Source organism: Athalia rosae, chromosome 4, assembly GCF_917208135.1.
Source record: "Athalia rosae chromosome 4, iyAthRosa1.1, whole genome shotgun sequence".
Classification (NCBI taxonomy): Eukaryota; Metazoa; Arthropoda; class Insecta; order Hymenoptera; family Athaliidae; genus Athalia; species Athalia rosae.
The window spans coordinates 3,697,284-3,719,700 of record NC_064029.1 but is presented as its reverse complement, the minus strand read 5'-3'; the positions used below and the strand labels follow the sequence as shown (position 1 = coordinate 3,719,700).

General features: G+C 43.7%; 1 protein-coding gene across 3 annotated transcripts; it reads left to right on the top strand.

Annotated features, from left to right (window-relative positions):
• The first annotated feature begins 13,889 nt into the window (after window positions 1–13,889).
• Window positions 13,890–22,018, top strand: LOC105689537 (gustatory and odorant receptor 22-like). Of its 3 annotated transcripts, XM_048653732.1 has the most exons (8): window positions 13,890–16,589; window positions 16,702–17,089; window positions 17,210–19,446; window positions 19,517–19,672; window positions 19,879–20,136; window positions 20,195–20,566; window positions 20,643–20,732; window positions 21,261–22,018. In XM_048653732.1, exons 4-8 carry the CDS (start codon window positions 19,655–19,657, stop codon window positions 21,336–21,338), a joined length of 816 nt encoding a protein of 271 aa, XP_048509689.1. In that variant the 5' UTR covers window positions 13,890–16,589; window positions 16,702–17,089; window positions 17,210–19,446; window positions 19,517–19,654; the 3' UTR covers window positions 21,339–22,018. The 3 variants fall into 3 exon arrangements, with proteins under 3 accessions (XP_048509689.1, XP_048509692.1, XP_048509690.1); XM_048653735.1 differs by lacking the exon at window positions 16,702–17,089 and having other exon boundaries at window positions 19,349–19,446; XM_048653733.1 differs by lacking the exon at window positions 13,890–16,589 and having other exon boundaries at window positions 16,609–17,089.
• The last annotated feature ends 399 nt before the right edge of the window (window positions 22,019–22,417 follow it).

The window sequence follows — 22,417 nt, the reverse complement described above, 5'->3', positions numbered from 1 at the left end:
TTTCGATATTCGATATTCGATATTCGATATTCGATATTCGATATTCGATATTCGATATTCGATATTCGATATTCGATATTCGATATTCGAGTTTCGATATTCGATATTCGATATTCGAGTTTCGATATTCGATATTCGATATTCGATATTCGATATTCGATATTCGAGTTTCGATATTCGATATTCGATATTCGATATTCGATATTCGATATTCGATATTCGATATTCGATATTCGATATTCGAGTTTCGATATTCGATATTCGATATTCGATATTCGATATTCGATATTCGATATTCGATATTCGAGTTTCGATATTCGAGTTTCGATATTCGACTTTCGATATTCGATATTCGATATTCGATATTCGATATTCGATATTCGATATTCGAGTTTCGATATTCGATATTCGATATTCGAGTTTCGATATTCGATATTCGATATTCGATATTCGATATTCGAGTTTCGATATTCGAGTTTCGATATTCGATATTCGATATTCGATATTCGAGTTTCGATATTCGAGTTTCGATATTCGATATTCGATATTCGAGTTTCGATATTCGATATTCGATATTCGATATTCGAGTTTCGATATTCGATATTCGATATTCGATATTCGATATTCGATATTCGATATTCGATATTCGATATTCGATATTCGATATTCGATATTCGATATTCGATATTCGATATTCGATATTCGATATTCGATATTCGAGTTTCGATATTCGATATTCGATATTCGATATTCGATATTCGATATTCGATATTCGATATTCGATATTCGATATTCGATATTCGATATTCGATATTCGATATTCGATATTCGATATTCGATATTCGAGTTTCGAGTTTCGAGTTTCGAGTTTCGAGTTCGAGTTCGAGTTCGAGTTCGAGTTCGAGTTCGAGTTCGAGTTCGAGTTCGAGTTCGAGTTCGAGTTCCGAGTTTCGAGTTTCGAGTTTCGAGTTTCGAGTTCGAGTTCGAGTTCAACGTATCGATAGATTAGGGCATTTGTCAAGGTTATCGATTGCGTAGGTTGAAAGCGGAGGGAGGGAGGGGATATTACCGAGTTATGGACAGGTGAAGAACACGCGAAAGGATGAAAAAAAATTTTACGTCGATCGAAGATGGTATGAATCAAACACGTGTAGATTTAACAACTGGTCTCGGATCTGGGATAATAATTAACCTGCACGTGTGCGTAATGATTATAGTTTACAGACTTTCTTATAAAGCGGCGAAATTGTACGGTGGCAATTCGAAAAGGCGGGGCACGTTTTGTGGGGAATAACGTTACCCGTGTACACGCCTCGGAGAATCGGTCGGTTACGTAACACTGAGAATGACACGTGTTATCAATACATAAAGTTATACAGCCGCGAACGCGGTGTTAGGCACCTCTTTCTCCGTTCGCTGTATCCACGAGCTGATATCGGTCCAGCTGTCCAGCAGCTGTGTGCTTCACCTGCTTCATTGCTCGCCACTCGCCACTTCAAACTCTGACTTATTTCGGTTCAAAAGCGTTAACTAAGAAAGGGAAACCGAATAAGACGATTATTTACATTGCGATGCATTGCATTTTCATTTCTTTCGTCATTTGATTTTTTCATTTGTAATTTTTTCTTAAATTCCACATCCTTGTATTTCATACGTGTAAGGAGGTTTTTTTGGTCGATCTACGAATTTTACCCATCGAGATATCTCAATTTTTCTGCTCCGAAAAGCGAACAATTGATGATTACTCGATCGATTGCATGAGTAGATGATTTTGGCTTTCAGATTTGAATTCCTGAGCTGATTATATGTGAGATTGCTCTTGAAGAACCAAAAAAAAAAAATCGATTTTTGAGCAAACAATAAATCAATGCTTTGATTAGGTTTAATACGCTTTTCTTACGTATTTTGACCTCAGGAATCCAAATCTAAAAGAAAAATTGAGCTATCTCTAAAATTGACCGAGTTATCGCCAATTTTCAGCTTTCTGGGGTCAAAAATAAAAAATTGATTTTTTAGTCTATCTTAACGTAATTTGAGTTCAGGAATCCGAATCCGGAAGAAAAATTGATCTATCTTGAAAAATGACCGAGTTATCCCCATTGTTTCGCATTTTTTGGTACAAATTTGAGGATATCTCGAAGGGAAAAAATCGTAGCTCAATTTGGCTTTCAGATTCGTGTTCCTGGGGTCAAAATACATATGAAAAGTGCCATACGATCAATTTTAAAAAATAAAAATTTTTGGCCAAAATTTGAAAAAATCGTAAGGGGTACCCCTTGGAAAAATCTCAAATTTTGGCCAAAATTTTTTATTTTTCAAAATTGATCGTATGGCACTTTTCTTATGTATTTTGACCTCAGGAACACGAATCCGTTGTCCAAATTGAGCTACGATTTTTTCCCTTCGAGATATCCTCAAATTTATGCCAAAAAATGCGAAAAAATGGGAATAACTCGGTCATTTTTCAAGATGGACCCATTTTTCTTTCAGATTCGGATTCCTGAGCTCAAATTACATCAAGATAGACTAAAAAATCAAATTTTTATTTTTGACCCCAAAAAGCTGAAAATTGGCGATAACTCGGTCAATTTTAGAGATAGATCAATTTTTCTTCAAGATTTGGATTTCTGAGGTCAAAATACGTCAGAAAAGTGTAATACAATCAATTTTCGCAATACTTAAGTTTTGACCCGAAAATCGATTTTTTTTTGACTTCTCAAGGGTAATCCCACATATTATCAGCTCCGAAATCCAAATCTGAAAGTCAAAATCATCTAATCATGCAATCGATCGAGTAAGCAGCTATTATTCGCTGTTGGGAGCAGAAAAATTTTAAGACATATCGATTGGTTTTAGTCGTAAACTCAGTTTGATTCGTTGCAATCCGTGCTTGGGTCGAAATATTCGAATTCTTCAATTTACCAGCGAACCCGAGCTTTGCTGGAGTCAGCGTAGCCAGCAGCGTAGCGCTTTGTTGTGAGACGTCACCTTGGGGGCTGTGCAGAGGTGACGCCCCACAACAAACCGCGCGCCCGTGGCCTCAGGAACACGAATCCGTTGGTCAAATTAAGCTACAAATTTCTCCCATCTAGATATCTAAATTTTTCTGCTCGAAAAAATAAAAAATTCGCAATAACTCGATCAATTTTATAGATAGATCAATTTAACTCGTGACTTCGAATTCCTGAGACGAAAATATTCGAGAATCGTACAGAAAGCCTCGTAAGAAGGCTTACCCAGTGGAAACTTCACGGAGTTGATGAGTTTTCAATTTGTCGAAAAACCAAACCAAAAACTTCAGCGGCGAAATCGCACGAAAATTTCATTAGCCACGGTGTAAAAAAGTGCGTTTATACCTTACATGGGTACGTATACGTGTATCTACATGTATATCCATGTGGTAAAGATCTCGAATGATGTGTACATATGTCACCGTGGTTTTCGAGGGTCGGGGAATCCCCACGTAATTATTTAGGGCTTACCCTAATTACCGGAGATAAATTAGAGGCCTTGCAATTGCTGGGGTAAGATATATACGTGTAGAATTGCGAATGTATATGTAGGGTGTACACAACGTTGGATACATGTAATAATATGTACATATATTTCAACTTGCCGAGTTTACAACTCGCGAGTATTTCATCGTCGTCGGTCCTTTTCGGGGGTAACTAATATCACAGGGTGTGTACATACCTAACCGTGTACATAGGTATGTATCCACCCCGTATGCATGTTATACATAGTTTATGTACACTCGGCAGTATTTAGGTACCCCATATACACGTCCAACGCAGAGACTCCAATTTCAGCAATAAAGTACAAAGATACACAACAGACTCCGCGCTTCGCACTTTATGTATACAGAGAAGAAACGTCGTTGATGGACCAAAATTACCGGAGAACCGGCGATTCTTCCTCTTCGAAGAGGAAAATCTCCGCACTCTTCGTTCCTTTTTCCTTTCTATTCCTGAGAGCTTTCCCTCCGGCTCAAGACGATATCCCCAAAATTATCAAGTAGACGTGTCCAAAACTCGACGTCTGGCTAATATCAGAAAAAGTCCTTGATTTTTCACTCTCCTTTTTCTTCGAGTTTCGAACAGTTGCCCTTGTTTTTTTTTTTTGACAAACACAAACGTTCCACGACTCAAATTTGACAGAAATTTTCAAGCGACAAACAGAAGAGAAGCTCTGCGAAAAAAGCGTCGTACGTTTTATTTCTTTTTCTCTTCGACGAATAAAAACCGGGCGTTATAGGATTACACGGACGTTTCATTCGCGGACAAATTTTTCGTGACCTCAAGACGACGACGTAGCCGTAGGGGTCGACGACCTCGATTTCTCAGGCAGCATTAGCTTCGGCCCGGGGGGGCGAGGGGGTTCGGATGAAAAGTCGGAATTTTCGTTGTGCGACAAAAGTGTTCTAGGAAGCCATACGCGCGTGTGGATATCAGAGGCGTGGGTGAGGAGGACCCGTGAAATAATATTCGTACCGATGTATTCAAACGAAGAGTGTAACGGTCAATGAAATATAACATACGTGCGTGCAGCGCGTCTGCAGTACGTCGCAATGTCGCGCTTGATAATAATTTTGCGAAATTTCATTTTACACAGGAGGTTCGTCTCTATATGTATACGGGCACGCGTGTGCGTGAGTAGTTTTACGAGGCGACGCGGAGGCGTTGAGACTTTACCGAACCCATTGGATTATGTGAATTGTAGAACTTCTGCATCGACGTCTGGAGCGGGTCGTTCACGCATTATTCACCTTGCTCCGTGACCTTTCCCACCAGACTTGCGGGAGTTGTACGGTAATTGAAATTCCGCGGTACGCTTATCCGAACAGATATTTTTCTCACGGGTGGATCTGTGATATCCCGGCGAAACACCCGAACGGATCGGTGATCAGTTTTTCCCTCCTTCGTTTTTGTTTTTTTTCTTTTTTTCTTCTTCTTCAAATTAACGTTGTACAGTTGTTTGTAATATTCGAAGTGTGAGCGGCCGCCACGGAGCGAGGGGTATGTAACTTATTTCTAGTGCGGCGCGTGTTTAGATTTGATTCGATATTTACGGAGTGTTGTTGAATTCACGAGTATAACGTACGGTGTATCCCATAGCCGTAGTAGCGTGCAGCCGTTGGTCTTCCGACGACGAGAAGAAGAAGCACCGAAGACGTATATATTACATGTACTTCGAACGACAAACGACCCCATACACTAAATAATTTATAGACTATCTCCACTCTCGAGTGGACCATCCAGGTCATTTTTTTTTCTCTCTCTCTCTCCTTATTTTTCTCCTTCTCCGCTCCGCGGAGCGAACCGGCGTTTCCCGGTCCTCTTGAAAATAGAAATAAATAATCACCGGCGAAACGACGTCTCGAAGATAAAACTCGTCGTACGCGTAATAATAACACTCGAGTACAACTCTCGTTTCGAGCATAAGTGAAAATTATTGAATTTGAAAGATTTTCACAATCACACGTCGGAGGGGCTCTATCCGTACTTCCAACGTGCGTAGTACACGTGTATCCGATAAGGGGGTTGGAGCGCGGGAATCCGAAGGAAGAAGGAGGTATGGATGTGACGAGGTGGCGGGAGGTGAAGGAGCAGTTGTACAAATATAATTCCCTCCAGCACACATATTTACCGGTTATATCTCTGTTTATATAAAAGGCTGCACACACAACTCGGAAGAGAAAATTCTGATCTCTGACAAGCCGCGCGCGCGTTGTACGTATATATATATTTATGGGTGGCGATACGTACCTTGATATCGGCCGCATATTACGTCTGTACAGAAATTGATAGCGTACCGAGTTCGCGCGCGCGCTCGCGGTTACGCCTTCGTTTTTCCCTCTGCTTTTTTCATCGAGTTTCTTCCATTTCAAGTCCGAAGAATATTTTCTCTTTCATTTCTTTTTACTCGTTACTCTCGAAGATTCGAACGATGAAAAATTTTCGACGGACTCCGATATCGCGCTAGTTTATTTATTCGTTCGTTTTTTTTTTTCTCTCTTGTTTTTATCTTTTCACGCTCCGCACGCTGCCGCGAAGCGATTTTTGAACGTGAGAACGTGCCGCTGCGGTATTACCTTTACCTACGGTTTATTTAATTTCGTTGGTCATGCGTGAGACGAACAAGAGACAGGGTGCAACGAGATGTTGTCCGGATCTCGGGATTACCGCGGAAGGGCTCCGTATCTCGCCGTTGAATATCACCGGATAATCCAATCATTGTATAGGAAGAGGACCGCACACGACACGTCGCTTGCGATGGTTTGGATATTATTTTTTTTATTCGGAAAAATTTTATTCACCCACCCTCGGTGTTTTTTGTATTTCTGAAACACGAGAATATATCCCATCGCCACTGATTTTCGGCAGTTGGACGATAATCCTCCTCCGTAGATCATGACATACATTTGTATGGTAAGTGTTCCTACAGATGGTATTATATTTTATACAGAAGACAGAGCTATCTCGGTCGCATTATGTGAACGGGACGTAGCGTACCGCGCGGTAGTTGAATCCGAAGCTGAAGCAGAAGAAGAAGAAGAAGAAGAAGAAGAAGAAGAAGAAGAAGAAGCAGCACCACCACCAGAACTGACAAAGAAACCTGAACGTGAACCTGAAAAGGAACACGTAAGTCGTGAAGAGAACCAAGGCCACCGTAGCAAACGCGTCGTAGTTTGAAAAGACGGAGCTTAGTATGGTTTCTAAGGATTGATGCGGCGGCCCGGACGACGGTGGGTATAGGCAGTAGGTAGGTATATAACGTTGGTTGACGGGACACAAAAAGGAGGTCACGGCTCGTGCAGTAAGTTCGAAAAGAAATACCTGAGAGAAGGTGTCTTCAATGGTTATATAGAGAACCCCGAACCTGCAGCAGCGGGTTTCGGTTGTAGCGCGCGAGGCACAATTTACCTCCGGGTACCCCGCTGCATCGGGAGCAAAAACTATCCCCGGTATACCTCTCTACGACTGCGCGTCTATTCAGAGCCACTTTTCTATAACAGGATTGAAGGGAATAAAGCGATCTTTACGGACCTGTGGACCAACGAATATACGTATACGACGTTCCACACACCGCACGTACGATTCACGTTTGCCGACATTATACCTATCTCGCGTAGCCCTTGCGGGAATCACCTCGCGTTTCATCCCCGCGCAGATAACCGAGTCACGAGTCCGCTTCCACTCGCCCGTCATTTTTCGACGTCTCGTAACCGAAGAAAGAGACTCGGAGATATAAAAGTGAAAATAGTTCGAAGGGCTTTTTCTTAGTTCGGGGGCGATTTATTATTATTGTTACTCGTTTGGTTCTGTTTTTTCTTTTTTTTTCTTTTTCTTTTTTTTCTCATGCAGACGCAGAGGTACCTCCAGAAATCGGTCTTCGTCATCCACGGGTCTTTAAGGTTCACGTAACAGCTGGCCAGTTGGACCGGGTTTAGGTATTCTGATTCTACCTACGTTCCTTCGAAAGGGCCGCACTTTTTCACCTCGCGATTCGAACCTGTCGGTCGATCCTTCTCGATTCCCTCCGACTACGCTGGTGATAATTAACGTCTCATCGGTTAAACGCGTTTCGGTTATTAACATACACGAAACATGTAAAACTTATACCCGTCCGATCTATCAAACGCGCGAGCAGGGGGGGATACGTCGATGAGATTTATCGATAGAATCGCATATTTATTCGATATCGGTTATTTAAAAAATGTAACTCCGATCGGTCGGGGATAGGCCTGTTAGCCGCAGATGTCGTGTTTCTATACGGTCAACGACGCTGGGTCCTTGATTGGACCGACCCTGCCTACCTGCTCGAAAAACTACCTGTATTGACCGGCATGAAAACGAAAAACGAAACCACCGGCAACAGCATCCTATCCAGGAAACCCTGGAGCGTGTATACTCGGTGCATAAGCGCGCGGCTCTATAGGTGTTCGTATTTGTGTGGATGCGGTGCCAGCGCTCTACGCACAGATTCTCATCATTGAATCGGTTATTCGAGCCAATGGCGAGGCCTCGGTTCGGACTTGGCTTTTATATGGGACTTAAAACTGTGTTTCGACTGCCATTAGACGTCCATAAACTAATCGTTTCCTCTAAATTTTTGTCCGACGATAAGAGAGAGAAAGGAGAAAGGAGAAAAAAAAAAAAAAAGGAAAAAGGAGTTTCTCGGTAGTTTGAGCAACGCGCGATCGGATGCTGAGGAGATATATCCCGAGGAACAAGGTTTTTCCGTTTCGTTTCATCATTTTTCCTAGCAAAAAAATACCGCCGAAAATACACAAAGTATCCGAAGACATTCTGTTACTCGGCTCGAGGTATTTTTATTCATTTTTTATTTGATTTTTTTTTTTTATTTTTTTTTTTTTCGTCAGTCGGGTCCTCGTCTCTTTTTCGAAGTTTGACTACCTGCAGCGGGACTGTAGGTGGACGTATTCGGCATGGTGTGCGTACGAAACTGGAATTCGTTTGTTCGATCAAAAACCTAAAGCGGAGTTTCGTTCGGTCCTCTAACAAATCGTTTAAATCAGGTAGTCGAAGCAGGTACGCATAGAGTCTTTTGAAGTAGAAAAAAAAGAGAGACAAATCGAAAACCCGATTTACCATGGGACCTACAGTCGTCCGAAGATTGACAGGTGTGTACACACACCACCGACCTATACACGCGTACACGTTGCACTTGCGAGGACGGGGTTCTCGCGCAACCACTAATTTGGCTATGCTCGCACGTCGCACGTACCCGCACCGAATGATAAATAGAAAATCCGTAATAATCTTCTTCTCGTGGCATTTCACCGTGTACTCCAATTATTGGCAATCGCTGTCGCTGAAACCCGAGACGATGTGGAAATCTCGCACGACTTCCGGTCGGGTGGAGCAGGTTGACGATTAGACGGAAGATAGATCTTCGCCGAGCGTAGAATTCCAGATAGGAAATGCTCGGAGATTGTAACTCGAAACGCCGCGGCGATTAAACCGTCTTCTCGCACGCATTCGTACGCTATACCCGTACGTATTATAGGTGGGTACGTACACAACGTCCGCCGGTGTCTATCTGCTTAAACGGGCGTACACGGGGGTATACGGGTGTGTAGGTATACGTATACCCCGTACTCCGTCGAGATTTACTCCTCCGTATCTTACGGAGGCACTGTGAGTTACCTATAATTACTACGTTGATCGGTACTAACTAACCGGTACGAGTAAACGGGGACCCGGTATAACTCCTTATAATTTTATTAACGTATATTTAATCACGAGGATGGGTATTTTACATCGAGTTAAGCAGCGTGTGATTTAATTAATTCTACGTACGCTATAAATTCGGAAACGGCGATCAGAAGAAACGCATGTAAATATGATATTCCGAGGGTCGAGGGAAGGGAGATAAGACGGAGGAGAAGAATTGGATTTCCAAATTTCATTTCGCACACCGCTTCGAAGTAGACTTCTCGCCGTTTTTTCGTTGGCTGTTCATTTTCGGTTTTCGAACGCGTTCGCATCGTCGGACTCTCTCGTCGTCGTCGTCGTCGTCTCGGACGATTTCGAATAAAACGTAGCTCGAAGGTCGATCGACGGCGAAGCGCCGCCGCCGCGATCTTCTCGTACGGTCGTTTTTCTGATCCAACTCGATCTTCGCAATGATTTACAACTCCCACAGGGTAAAACCGACTGCCAATCGGATACCGGTGGACGGCCTCTCCTCCTTTATTTTGCCCTCGGCGTTACGCGGAAGCGAGTTAAAGGTAGTCCCAAGTGGGCCAAGCCATCAGCTACCCGCGCGATCGCCTTCCAAAATGTACACCGGCAAACGCACCTGTCCGTCGATCGACGTCGCTACGGTGCAATTGTTGCCGTCTACGTGCAGTACGGGTGAGATACAACGCGTGTATATATACGTACCGATCGATACCCGAAGTAAATCCTCCCCAAAGTTACCTTAATTTTGTACCTGTCATTTTCGTTTTACTCGCGCCGCCTGCGGTTAACGACAATAAATCCTTGAAAATTTATGTTCTATACTACAAGTGCATATGTATATTACGAACTGCAACGTCTTACTTCGGTCGTCATTCGACGCGAGTGTAAAAAAATGAAGCAGTTACACGAGAGAAAAAAAAAAAAACAAAGAAAAAGAAAATAGAAAAGAGAGAAAATCGAAATACGAGTACGACTGATCATTTTTTTTTCAATCCAGCGATAATATCGATTACTTGCAACAACCGATCGCATCGAATTCATTATAAACCAATATCTTTCTCGGAAGAAAAATAAAAATCATACAAATAGACGAAATATATTACGGTACCTGCAATGTCTTAGGTCCTGGTAGCCGTGGGTTGTGCCCCGAGAGAAGAAGACGAGGAGGAAGAAGAAGAAGAAGGAGAAGAAAGAGAAGGAGGAAGAGCGAAGGGGGGGGGGGGGTTCAGGGCAAAAGTGGACAGGTGCGGACGTCGAGACGCACCTGCTCGCATTATCACGTGCTATGGTGGGTACCGTCCGGTCAGTCGTATCTTTTTCCCTAATTTCTTTCCACACTCACGTACATTTTACCGAAGATGTTCGATCTACCTTCGCGTTAAACGCTCACTAATCTCCCGAACGCGACATTCCTTATCGACGTTCGTTTATTTTTACTCATTTTCCCCGTACGAATTGTCGGTGGAATTTAACTAATTTTTATTACGCTCGGATAGACGTAGAAACGGAGGATAGAAAGGGAAAGCGTTTTATCGTGCGCGAGGTTGCGCGTGGTTGTTTTTCGTCGGGGAAAAAAAGAGGAGGGAAAAATAAAGAGGATGAGAGAACTAAAAAGGAATCGGAAGCGCAGTGTAAATCTTCTTGTAACGTACATGAAGAACGATGGCTAAGAAGTTCGCGGAGGAAGCTTTACCTGCTCGGGAGGGTGTAATTAATCGAGTTGCTGGTCGAGGTACAAAGAAAACGGACAGACGGATAAATATATAGTATATGTGGAACCGAGAAACTTGGAAATTAATTACCTTCGAGACGTGTCTAAATTATCCGTAGAATTATCGACTGCCTCCCGGGCTGCCTGGGCGGTACCTGGACATCGCTGCAACGGTTCGAATAGCCGTGTTTATTATAACCACACACTCTATGCAAACATTACACGCGTAATAATTCGTATCCGCGATTCGCGATTCGCATAATTTGTCACCCCGAAACTGTGTGTACTTTGCCGGGTAATAAATTGACCGACGATCACGAGTAGCGTACCTGAAAATCCCGGCGAGTTTAATCCCGCTCGGCCGAATCTGCAACCGAGCCACTCTCTCGTTCGCCCCGTGAGAAAATCCAGTCTCGCCCCAAAAAACTTCGATTCATCGAATTTCGGGGTAGAGGCGGGAAAATCTACTTCATCGTCATCGTCGAGGCTGATGGATCTCCCTCCCCCGTCGGTGCGTGATGAAAAAAAAAAACAAATATATTCTCCTCTCGAAATTAATTGTTAGTCTCGTCACAGCTTCTGGACGCGCGATCGGTACAAGCGCGACGGTTTATTGATATTCAATTCCTAGCTCAATTAAAAATTCATTTAAATCATTAAAAACTCCCTCACACTTCTCAGTCGTCGACTAGCCTGACCTCCTCCTTTTCTTCGGTTGTTTCTTTTTCCTGCCTTGTTTTTTTTTTTCTTCTCTCCACTCATATCGTTCCTCTCCTCCCTTCTCGCGGCGTCACGGCGCCAATGCCGCGGTTTTGTACACGCGCGTCGTTCGTACGTATCGCACGCTGGTAAAAAGTGGAGAAATAATCATCGTCCAACCACGTGTGAAGATGCTATACTCGCATTATGATGTACGCAGGGTACAAATGCGATACACGGTGGAATCGCTTATACGTAGACGCACTTGTGCGTACGCGGGTGGTGGTGAGGTACCGCGCGTATATACACGCGAGAGCATAAGAGTCTTTGACGCGTAAAAACAAACGCCATCATCGCCAGAAGTGTAAGTTATCGCGAAGCATCTTCTCTCCTCAGACCACACGCACCGTGACGTCACATCCGGCGCGTGCGCGACTGTGCGTGTGCGGGCACATCCTAAACACGACCCGATCATTAAAATACCACCGTATCCTATGCAAATCATCGCGCCGATCGACGCTCGGCTAAACTCTTTTTTTACATCGACGTCGACCCAACCCCCTCGTACCTCGTCGGCCGGACCGCGGTCACTTTCACGCTCGTAATTCCCGGCCGAGCCACCGAAATAAAAAAAAAAAAACCCCTCGATCGCTGATTCACCGATCAATTCATCCTCGAACAGATTTCGTCGATCTTCACGTTATTCAGATTTGATACGGCTTTTCTACGATAGAAATTCGGCGATGACTAACCTCGGTATGTACAGGTAGATGTGTACCTGTACCGGAAGCATACCGATTTACATCACGTATCGTTGTGTATTTTATTTAGTGTTTAGTTTTTTTTTTTTGTTTGTTCATTTTAATTCAAGAAGCTGCTCTCGAGTCTCGTCTTGCCCGCATGTCTTTCATTCGCAACGAATGTGTGTTGGTGTGTCGCTAGAATTCAGAGGAGGAACATCTTCACCGCGTTGATCCTAGCAAGCTGATACTCAGGTGTACGCTGCTGGTACCCTGATGCGATTTTTTTTTACCCTCGAACAAAGATCGCTATCTTTGCCGTCGTCGTCGTCCTAATCGTCATCGTCACGGTTCGGACGCTCGACGAAACTCAACGGGACACTGCGGGCCCTCCAAAGTTGCGTCGCCAGATCGGACATACCAATACCAACGACGCACGCATCGTCCGAGGGGTGAAAGGATTTTTTTTCGGTTCCTCCTCACCGATCTGTGTTATGGAATCGCGCATTTTGCGCAAGAACAGGTGCGTCATCCCCCGACGAGCAAAAATGACATTTTTCGCTGAAAAAAGAAGATAGTAAAAATTGTTAACATCTTCGTCGTCTCGGTTATGGAGGAGAGTGAATTTATGTTTGGTATAAGTTGCAGTGAAAATATACGGCAAGGATAATATACTGGCGACACGGTATTAAACCAAGGGAACGTGGCGGTGCGATATCGCTGGAGGAATTATTAGTCACCTAGCGCACTAATACGCGGGTAAAATCGGCGCGTGTTATTATAAAATATCCGTATTACATGGAGCGCCAACATTTTGTCGGTTCGTATGAGAGTGCAGCGGCAGCGGCGGCGGCAACGGCAACGGCAGCGGCAAGGATGTGGTAGTTAAATAGCGTTCCTCCGTATAATACACCATATAAACCATACAATATCAACACTTTAATGGACTAGTTTACGCACACGGTTACGCGGAACGTTATATATTATAATAGTTTCTTTAGTTCCTTGTGCTCTATACGATCTCGCAGTGAGTCATAAGCCTCACACGTGCGTGACTCACGATCAGACCGCGTGCGGGAGACTCGAAACCCGCGACCGACCGCATGCATCGGGATCTTTCTATGTACCCACGAATCCATGTATAATTGTATTATCCGCGTATGCGTCTATATAATGTATGTACATACACAGGAGTATACGAACGAACGAACCAACGAACGAACGGATGGATGGATAGGTAGGTAGGTATATTGGGACAACCTTCGACAACGCATACCTGCGGTTAATTCCGCTGCCCCACAACGATTTACAACTAAAAGATCAAAGATTTATGCGTCGATCTTACATTATAGTTATATACCCGATACGTGTGTCCGTACGGGATCGGGACAAGGAATTCTTTTACTCAATTTTTCTTATTTTCTTTCAATCATGTGAAATTAATTTTTCGGTTCATAGTCGGTAATTCGGAGATCTTTGGATTCCATTTTCTTTTATTTTTTCAAATTTCCTTTCGAATACCTGCGTGGAATATCGCAGTCGCCCCCGGTGAACGGATGCCAGACGTTCCGATCGCGGTGGGTACCGGTAAAATATATCGGTGTAAATTTTAATTCTCGGTAGGATAAGTAGAAAAAAAAAGGAATGAAAAAAAAAAATGATACAGGGGAGAAAAATTCGAGGGGATTAGAGGAATCGGATCGTGAATCGCGTTACCAACAATCGTAGTTAAATAGATAAAACACGATGTGGGTGCTGCGTGTAAAAATCTACGCGTTGACCTCCATTGTATTATCTTGCCGGAACGGATAAAAGGCGAGAGATTAATTGTTTGCTGATGCGTTTAAATTAAAATAATAATAACATATATATATGTATATGTATATATATAAATCGTCTATTGTTGGTGAGAATAGGTCGTGAATATACTCCTACATAGGTGGGGAGATACGGTCGTAGGAAAATAAGTGAAAGAAAAAGAAAAAAAAAAAAATTATTTAGAGACACACATGTGTACAACGCGTACACATATAAAATTATATGAATTGCTGCAACAGCCGCTGCTCCCGATAAACGCGCGCAACAAGTCCAACGCGTGGTCACGATACAGTGATCCTTTAGCAGCTACATGCAGCTGCGCAGACAACGTATCATTATTTTTATCAATAAGAACTCGCTTTTATATGCCGCAGATAAATTAATGATATACGATCAACGGTGTACTTCCGATTGATCGCTTAATCGAAAAAAATAAAGCAAGAAAAAATTGAAATGTTCTTTTTAACGAAATTCAATCGGTGATGAAGGAGTCGACGATACCGGAAACATTCTCAATAATCTTCGCGACAATATTGAAAATCACTACGTTTCAGCCGCATCGATTTCAATCTTTCGATCATTAGAATTCTTAGGGCCGCACGAGTCCCCGTGCGGCTCCGGGGGGAAGAGTCGCGCTGTGTCCGAACTCTTCGAGGTACAGAGCTCCCGGGTTATGATGCAGTGTGTCCACTCTACCTGATGCACGTTATCGCACGTCGTGTGTATAAGTGCGTACGTTGTGTGTCCGGTTACCCACGCGCTGACTACACATCGTGAATGCGAGATTGAAATGAACGCGGACCCGAACCGTCATTAATATGGATGGGGTAACGAAACGCTCTGGATGAAGCAGGTATCGCGTATTAGTGCGCTTCGTATATACCCTATACACGAATGATACGTCGGAGATATCGTCGCGGTGTTACATGTACACATAGAGACGAGAGAGCGTAAATATTCCACGCCGTGCTCGGGCCCTACAAGACCCACGCGACTCGAAACCCCGTCAACTCCGTATACATTGACGACTTATGGGCGCGTGAAGACGTTCGATACCCCCGTGTGATTTTTCACAAATTTTCTCCACTCTCCCTCTCGACAAAGCCACGCCTTTTCGCCACAAGATACCCATTTCTGTGGACTACGTCCTCCCCGTTGTATCTACAACCTTCGACGCTCGATAAAAACGTGCGATAACGAACGCTCCTAAACGAGAATAGGTTTCCAGCTGCGGTTGACACATATAATGTATACTGTCATTCCTACCGTTCGTCTTGCGCGACGAGTATCGTTTCGCTCCATAAATACTCGATATGATCGATTCCTTTGTCTTTTTTAAAAAATTCATAATCGTCGATAACTTTGTACACATTTGCGTACGTCATATTCGTAAGGGTGGTCGAACGGAGGGAGGCACGTGTCCGCGTGTGTGTATGGGAAAAAGTTTTCTAGACGTATCCGCTGCCGCTGCGGAATTGCAGAGTTAACTTCATCCATTAGGATATTTTATTCATAATCATCGGACGGGAAAATTTGCTCTCCTCGCGCCACCCCGCGCCTGCACGGTCCGCGGTACACCCTCGTCGAGCGTTGCGCGCCCTTTGCTCGCAATATCGGCTCGAACTCCATCGCTTCTCCGCTCTCTCGACCGTCCCCCTCTCCTCGTTTCTTCTCTCACCTCGGCGCGTCCGGGACTCCGCGGGCCGCCGGGCGGCTACCCCCGTCATTTTTCACGCTTGTAACAACGATTTACCCCGTCATCTTTCACCGATTGCCGACGAGTCACCCCCTAGGTATACCTACGATTTGTACCGTATAGATACTTTCTGGCGTCGTAAAGCTTAGATTAATTCCAATACACACGGGACGTTTGGTGCATTTCGTGCGATATATACCTATAGCATGCGTTACGTACGTATTGTGCGTTATCCTCCCGTTGCAGCATAATTTAACAGGGGGGATCACTGAACCGGTGACAAATTCTGTAGGCGTGACGACACCGCTCCGTAGTGAATCGGAAATAAAATTTCAGCGAAACTGGAGGGACGGAAAAAAAATCATCACGACGATGACTCGAAATGGTTTTCCATTTTTTCCGGGGATGGTACGTCGTTCGTTTTTGATTTTTCATATCTGGCGTGGGTCGGCTCGTCGGATGTGAAATTCGCGTGCGGCGGATTCGAGTGAAGGATCGGGAATTGATTTCGTTTCGATTTTCAGGGTCTTCTCGTTGTCGATGGTCGTACAAAGGACGACGTGGGCACCGTCTCCACGCCCTGCCTGGGGTGTTTTCGGGTATCCTCGTAGGTCTCTTTCGTAGAGCTTTACGAGGGGCCTTGGACATCGATCAAACCACCCGTCGGACGTCAGGAATGCGATGTACAAATTTGTCGAGCGTATTCTCTATTATACGTACGTATATATATGAATTCCTCACGGATGAGTAAGATCGGTTGCCGGTCGTTCTCGTCGGTCGCGTAGTTTCCGAAGGTATACGAGCTCGTACGTAATGCTCATTTCATAGTTATTAGATGTATAACGCTGGAGCAAAAAGAGAAACAAGTCGATACGGACCGACTAGGAGTAGGTATGGGAAGGTGCCGAGACAAAAGATGGACGTGGAACAGTCGTTACCCTCCGCGAAAGGGGGAGAAAATAGAGAAGAGATGCGCGGATGATGCGAAGGGATATAACGAAAGTGAAGAGAGGTGGTGGGAAGGGAATTTCGGAGGGCTTCAACAAACGGTCCACTGTAACGCGTCCGTCCGCAAGTTCAGTTGACTCAGGTTCTCGTTTTAATACCTTTTTCACTAGTCAGCAACCCGCCTCCGCCTCCACCGTCCGCACCGTCGACTCGCGGCGGTGAATCATCATCGTTCGTTGCTGCTCGCCGTGCCGTGCGATAAGCAAAGGTAAATGGGTCAACCTATTTACCAGTTTATGACTCGTTCCTTTTTTTTCCTTTTTTTTTTTTTTTCATTTTCTTTTATTATTTCGTTTAGTTTTTTTCTACTCTTCATTTTTATATTCAGACTCTTCACGGTTCGGATGGAATCTGGCTGGCGCAGCGTGTACAACCGCGGTGCGATACACACCTACGATTTACATACAGGTAGAATCGTATTACGTTACATTACCCCGCTCGGTTTTATCCACATCGCGGGTACGTTTGTTTAATCGTCGGACACAAAAATTCCAGGTTTTAGTACCGCTACTACACCTGTGCGCGCCTCAAACTTTACGATAAAAAAGGTAAACGAATTAAATAATTAATGGATAAAACGAATTACGGTAATGATCAATTTCGCATGGATATGGAGGTAAAAAAGCGCGGGCAGGGGAGGTCGGGGGGGGGGTAATTGAAATTTTAAAGGCGAACGGAAGTCGGGTTCCCGAAAGGCGACCGGCTAAAAAGACCCGGGGAGGGGCGACTCGCTGCAACTTATGGAGCAACGCAACGGGACGTCGCGTTCTATATAGTTATATGTAGCGTGAAACAAGAGTCGAAAAGAAAGCAATAAAGAAAAAAAAAACAAACCAGAAGAAGAAAAACCGAGAGAGAAAAAAATTGCAAATGTAAAATGCCCGTCGACCGACCGACCCGTCGTCACCCACCGTGACACCCCTTGCACCGCTGCATCCGTATTGTTAGTTTTACAGCCGACGCAACGCGGGGCGACGACGGAAAGCCTGGTAGAACTTTGAAGAGAGGAACTGCCGCTCGTACCAAAAATATCTCCGGCGTTTATTAATTTTCAGATTTTTTCAATACGCCCGAATTTTTTTCGAACGTTCCAGCAGAGGTGTGAAATTATCTTGGACAAAAGTAGCAGCGTCCGAGTCCACGAGAACCTGACAAAATTCTATCGTAAAATAGCGTAGGTTTCGTAAACTTTCATTTGCGATACCGCGGTAACAAATGAAATAAACTAGCCGATCGGGAACTACGCGATGGGAAAACGGGAACACACACAAGAGCCCAGGGGTTCCGAGGAAAATTCATTTCCTGACCGGAACGCACCGCGCGTTTCCTGTCGGCTACATTCTATGACGGGAATATAATATCACAAAATGTAGACGTTATCTGCGTTTGAAGGCAACTGCGAATAAACTTGAATTCTTCGAAACAAGTTACAAGAAACTTCCATCTCCGAACACGGGGGGAGGGGGGGAAAAACGAGGCTGCGAAGTGGGGTTGATACGGCGATTCGAACCCGTCGAAAAATTTTACTCTTTCTGCTCGTTGTAAAGGTAAAATAATTATTAATAGCTTCGGCAATTAGTGGAACGGGAGTTTTGCCCAATAATTCGATACTTAAAGTACACTTTACGCGGACGTTCATCGCGCGCACATAATACCTATAGCTGGTAGTCGAATAATTGAGACGTTTTGACAGCGGCTGTAATAATCCACTGACGAGTTTTTAATCACAAACTAGAAGTCGCGGACTATAACTATACCGCGCTTAAGCGCCCCGTAATTAAGGAACATCGCGCATCGGTCTATCATTAAATATTAACGTCGTTCATCGCCTCCTGCACGGTGACACAACGACGGGCGCGAACTTTATCCGACAATCGCGATGAAGATGTCGAAACGGGTGGTCGCAACGGACGCCTATCACAAATCGACCGCAGTTTTGTTGATGATTTTATACGTCGTCGGCGTATTTCCGATCTCGAGAGATTCGCAAGGTTCGATTTGAAATAGCTTATCTATGATGTACGTGTACGGTAGCCGGTGGTAACTTCGCGGTTGTTTTTAACAACACCGTTTTCAAAGTGGATCGCACTTTTATATTAGCCCATTTATTTTTCTCCGTTGATAAAATTATCGTCAGCTGATCCTAATTATATTTACACATGTATTAGAGTCGGCAATAAAATGCAGCGTCTGTAAGCTCGGTGTGCGCCGTCGAGACACGTTACGGTTAAAAAATGTTTTGCTTCGAGTCACGAAATCGAACGGCTTCAACGCACTTCGTCAAAGCTTTTACGATTATATTGTTCTCCGCATGTGCACTCGCGGTTCAACTCTACGTATAATCGACTCGGTTGTGTGTGTGTGTGTGTCAGCGAGCGTATTATGTATTAATAAATTTACTTCGATCATCCGACCGGCTCCGCGTATACGCGCGAGTAATGTACTTTTTGCATATAATATTCTTCAGGAGTCTACAAATTTCGATGGATATCCGGCGGTACATTTTATTCGATTCTCGTCTACTTCGTCACCTCGTGTGGGGTCACTTATTCCATGTGTATCAAGGTGCGCACGAGTTTAATCGCTGATTATTTTCGAGTTGACCGCATTTCCCCGCCACGTATTCCCGTTTCAGATCGTCGACTTTTGGAATCCCGAGCTCCCGTTCGACCAGTACCTTTTCAATTTGATTTTCATATTCACCCTGTCTTTCCACTGGTTTTTTCAACTGGTCAGTTGACCGTCCTGCGAACGGATCGCGGAATACCTTACGATGTGGACTCGATATCAGGTAAACTATTTTTCTATTCTTCTATTTTCCCTCGGGTTTTAGAAATTTATAACTTATATATCGCACGTAAGTTGCGGATGAATGATCGGCGGTGCTTATTTTTGGAGCTTCGGAAAGCGCACGACAGCGAATATTTATTTCCATTTGCATGTACGTGCGCCGCGAGACACGAGGAAAAATGAAAATACGATATATTCATTTTGCAGGAAGACTTCATATCCGCAAGCGGAAGAACGATAAACTTTGATTACAGGCTTAAATTTATCGTTATTCAGAGTTTTGGTATAACGATGGCGGTTGTAACACCGATTGCTCAAACGGTTTTGTTGGGAACATTCACGATCGAGGAAACCGTCGGTTTTTACCACCAACTCACGCTGTACACCGTTTTTGCCGTGTGGTGGTCTCTTCAGTGTAACGCATTTGCATGCGCGGTGAGAAGCTTGCGAGAAAACATGAAAAGGGTAAGTTTCGGTCTTTCGGTTCTTTCGGTTTCTCGATATCTTGTTAGTCTCCTTTCAGGAACTCGCGGCCAATCCGATGAGAGTCGACATCAAAAGTTACCGAAAATTATGGATCGCTGTCTACGCGATGATGGAGAAATTTTCATCTTCAGTCTACTACCTGTACGGTATTTACAACGCCGCCAACTACCTCTGCCTCTTCGTATCCGGCTATTGCGCGGTTTCCCTATTTCTGACTATGCAGAGTCCCCATCACACCGTACTGACTCCAAAATTTCTCGGATTCATCGTGTGCATCCTATACTTCGGTATACATTACTACGGATTTATCAATTCGGCTGACCGTATGATCGAGGAATTTACGCACGCCCTGAGAAACGATCTCCTCGAACTCCAGCCATACAAATTATCGAAAGACAACGCTAGGGAGGTAAATCTTGTAATATATTGATGAAAGAATATTCTTGAAAACGATCGATGCATAAGCTTATCTGTACATCCGTAAGGTACTTTTATTCATCGATACCATATACGTGAAGAAGGTTGAACTGGTTGTCGGGGGAAATTTCACGATCGAAAGAAGAACACTGAGCGACGTGAGTATTGTAACAAGGATAATAATAGTCACACGGTAATTGTTTCGCGGTTAATTACTGAGCTGCAACGGTTTTATAAATTCGTTGTATGGATATTGATGAGGGTATTATATTCCGAGTTGTATCGCTCGCTTCGAAGTAGATGCGGTAAAATGATATCCGTTAAGTGTGCGAGTTTGTTAACGTGTACGAACTCCTCTAAAAACTGTCATTTGTCATTGGGCAGCCGACAACCAAATCACAGGTATACCGTATGCTTCGTTCCGAATTATCCGACGTGATTAATGTGCACCGGGGCTCGCCGCAGACGTCGTTATAAAAAAGAGTTCAATTCCGTTCACGGAATATCGTTGATCGATCGGTATTACTGTGAACTCGGAATTAAAAACATAAAATGTGAAATACACCCCGTTTACGAACGTACGGTATACCTACGTGTATCATGCCAGATGAGCGAGGAACTATAATTGGTGGGCAACGAGTGAGGTGATCACATTATTGCAAAGGTATAATAATCGGTTTTTCCAGTTCATCTCGTCGATGGCTATGTGGTGGCTTGTTTTACTGCAGATCAAGATCGCGTTGCCTCAAAACGACGATGATTGATACATATAGATATGGGATCGTCGAAGAAGATCATCGATCGCGTATAATTTTAGCGTTTGCACAAACATGACGTGTGAAATTCTAGGAGATTCACAACATCGGCATTGTTCTCCACAGTCGTCGCATATGTAGCTGATATATATATATATAATCGTTGTTTTATGCAAATAAAAGATAAATGATAGCGTGCAGTGATGATGGTCGTATGATTCTCGATGTTAGGTATAGGCTGCCGTACAATCGTTTGCATATCTAACGATGATCGCTTCATTGATGTGGTATATTTATAAGTACGTGGAATAAGTCTGTACGAATGGGTTACGTGAAACGTAGAGGATTTTTAAATTCATGTATCCACAGTCCACCGTGAGACATTATCTTCCCATTAAGGCTATTTGAAGGCGGTGGCCAATACCGTATAACAAGACCTTCTTTTATCGGAACTGACCGATCTCCGTTACGAACAGGTCGGAGAAATGATAAAATGAATTAAGAACAAATTTTCTATTTCTATGTTATTTCAAACGATTTTCTGGCGATGATAACAACTAATTTATCTCAATCGAAGGAACCTAATTTAATAATTGTTATCGCGCGAATTCGACATCAACAGATAGGTATATTAACTTTCCGTTATCATAAGTAAATTTAATGGTATCAAATTAGAGTGTTAGGCGACGATCTTCAAGACAGGATGTAATAACGAGTCTAAACACGTGTCGTTTATTCCGCCAGCTTCTCTTGTCTGGAAAATTGTCTAATTAGCGGCAAAAAAACAAGGAACATTTTAATTAATATCTACTTGTCGTGGCATACTCTGACTGTCATCTATCGTTGTTTAAGGCAACTTTGGAACATTATTCGTTTTATCAACCGCGAAAACCGCGTTCTGGTCTCGCGTTTAAGTCACCCGCATCTTTATCGACGGGGCAAAAAAGCTCTCATTCACTCAGCGAGTATCTAGATGAATCGTGTGAGTGCGCTTTTGGGCATATCGTAAGTTCCACGAATGTACGCATGCCACGTAAATAAAACGTGTCTTGCTCTTGACGTTTTGTGAAATACTTTGCAAATAACAA

Excerpts from the sequence above, each read along its gene's own strand:
- LOC105689537 (XM_048653735.1), top strand. Across the intron at positions 20,137-20,194 it reads TGCGAGAAAACATGAAAAGG|GAACTCGCGGCCAATCCGAT; the intron begins GTAAGTTTCGGT and ends GTCTCCTTTCAG. Across the intron at positions 20,733-21,260 it reads AAAGAAGAACACTGAGCGAC|TTCATCTCGTCGATGGCTAT; the intron begins GTGAGTATTGTA and ends CGGTTTTTCCAG.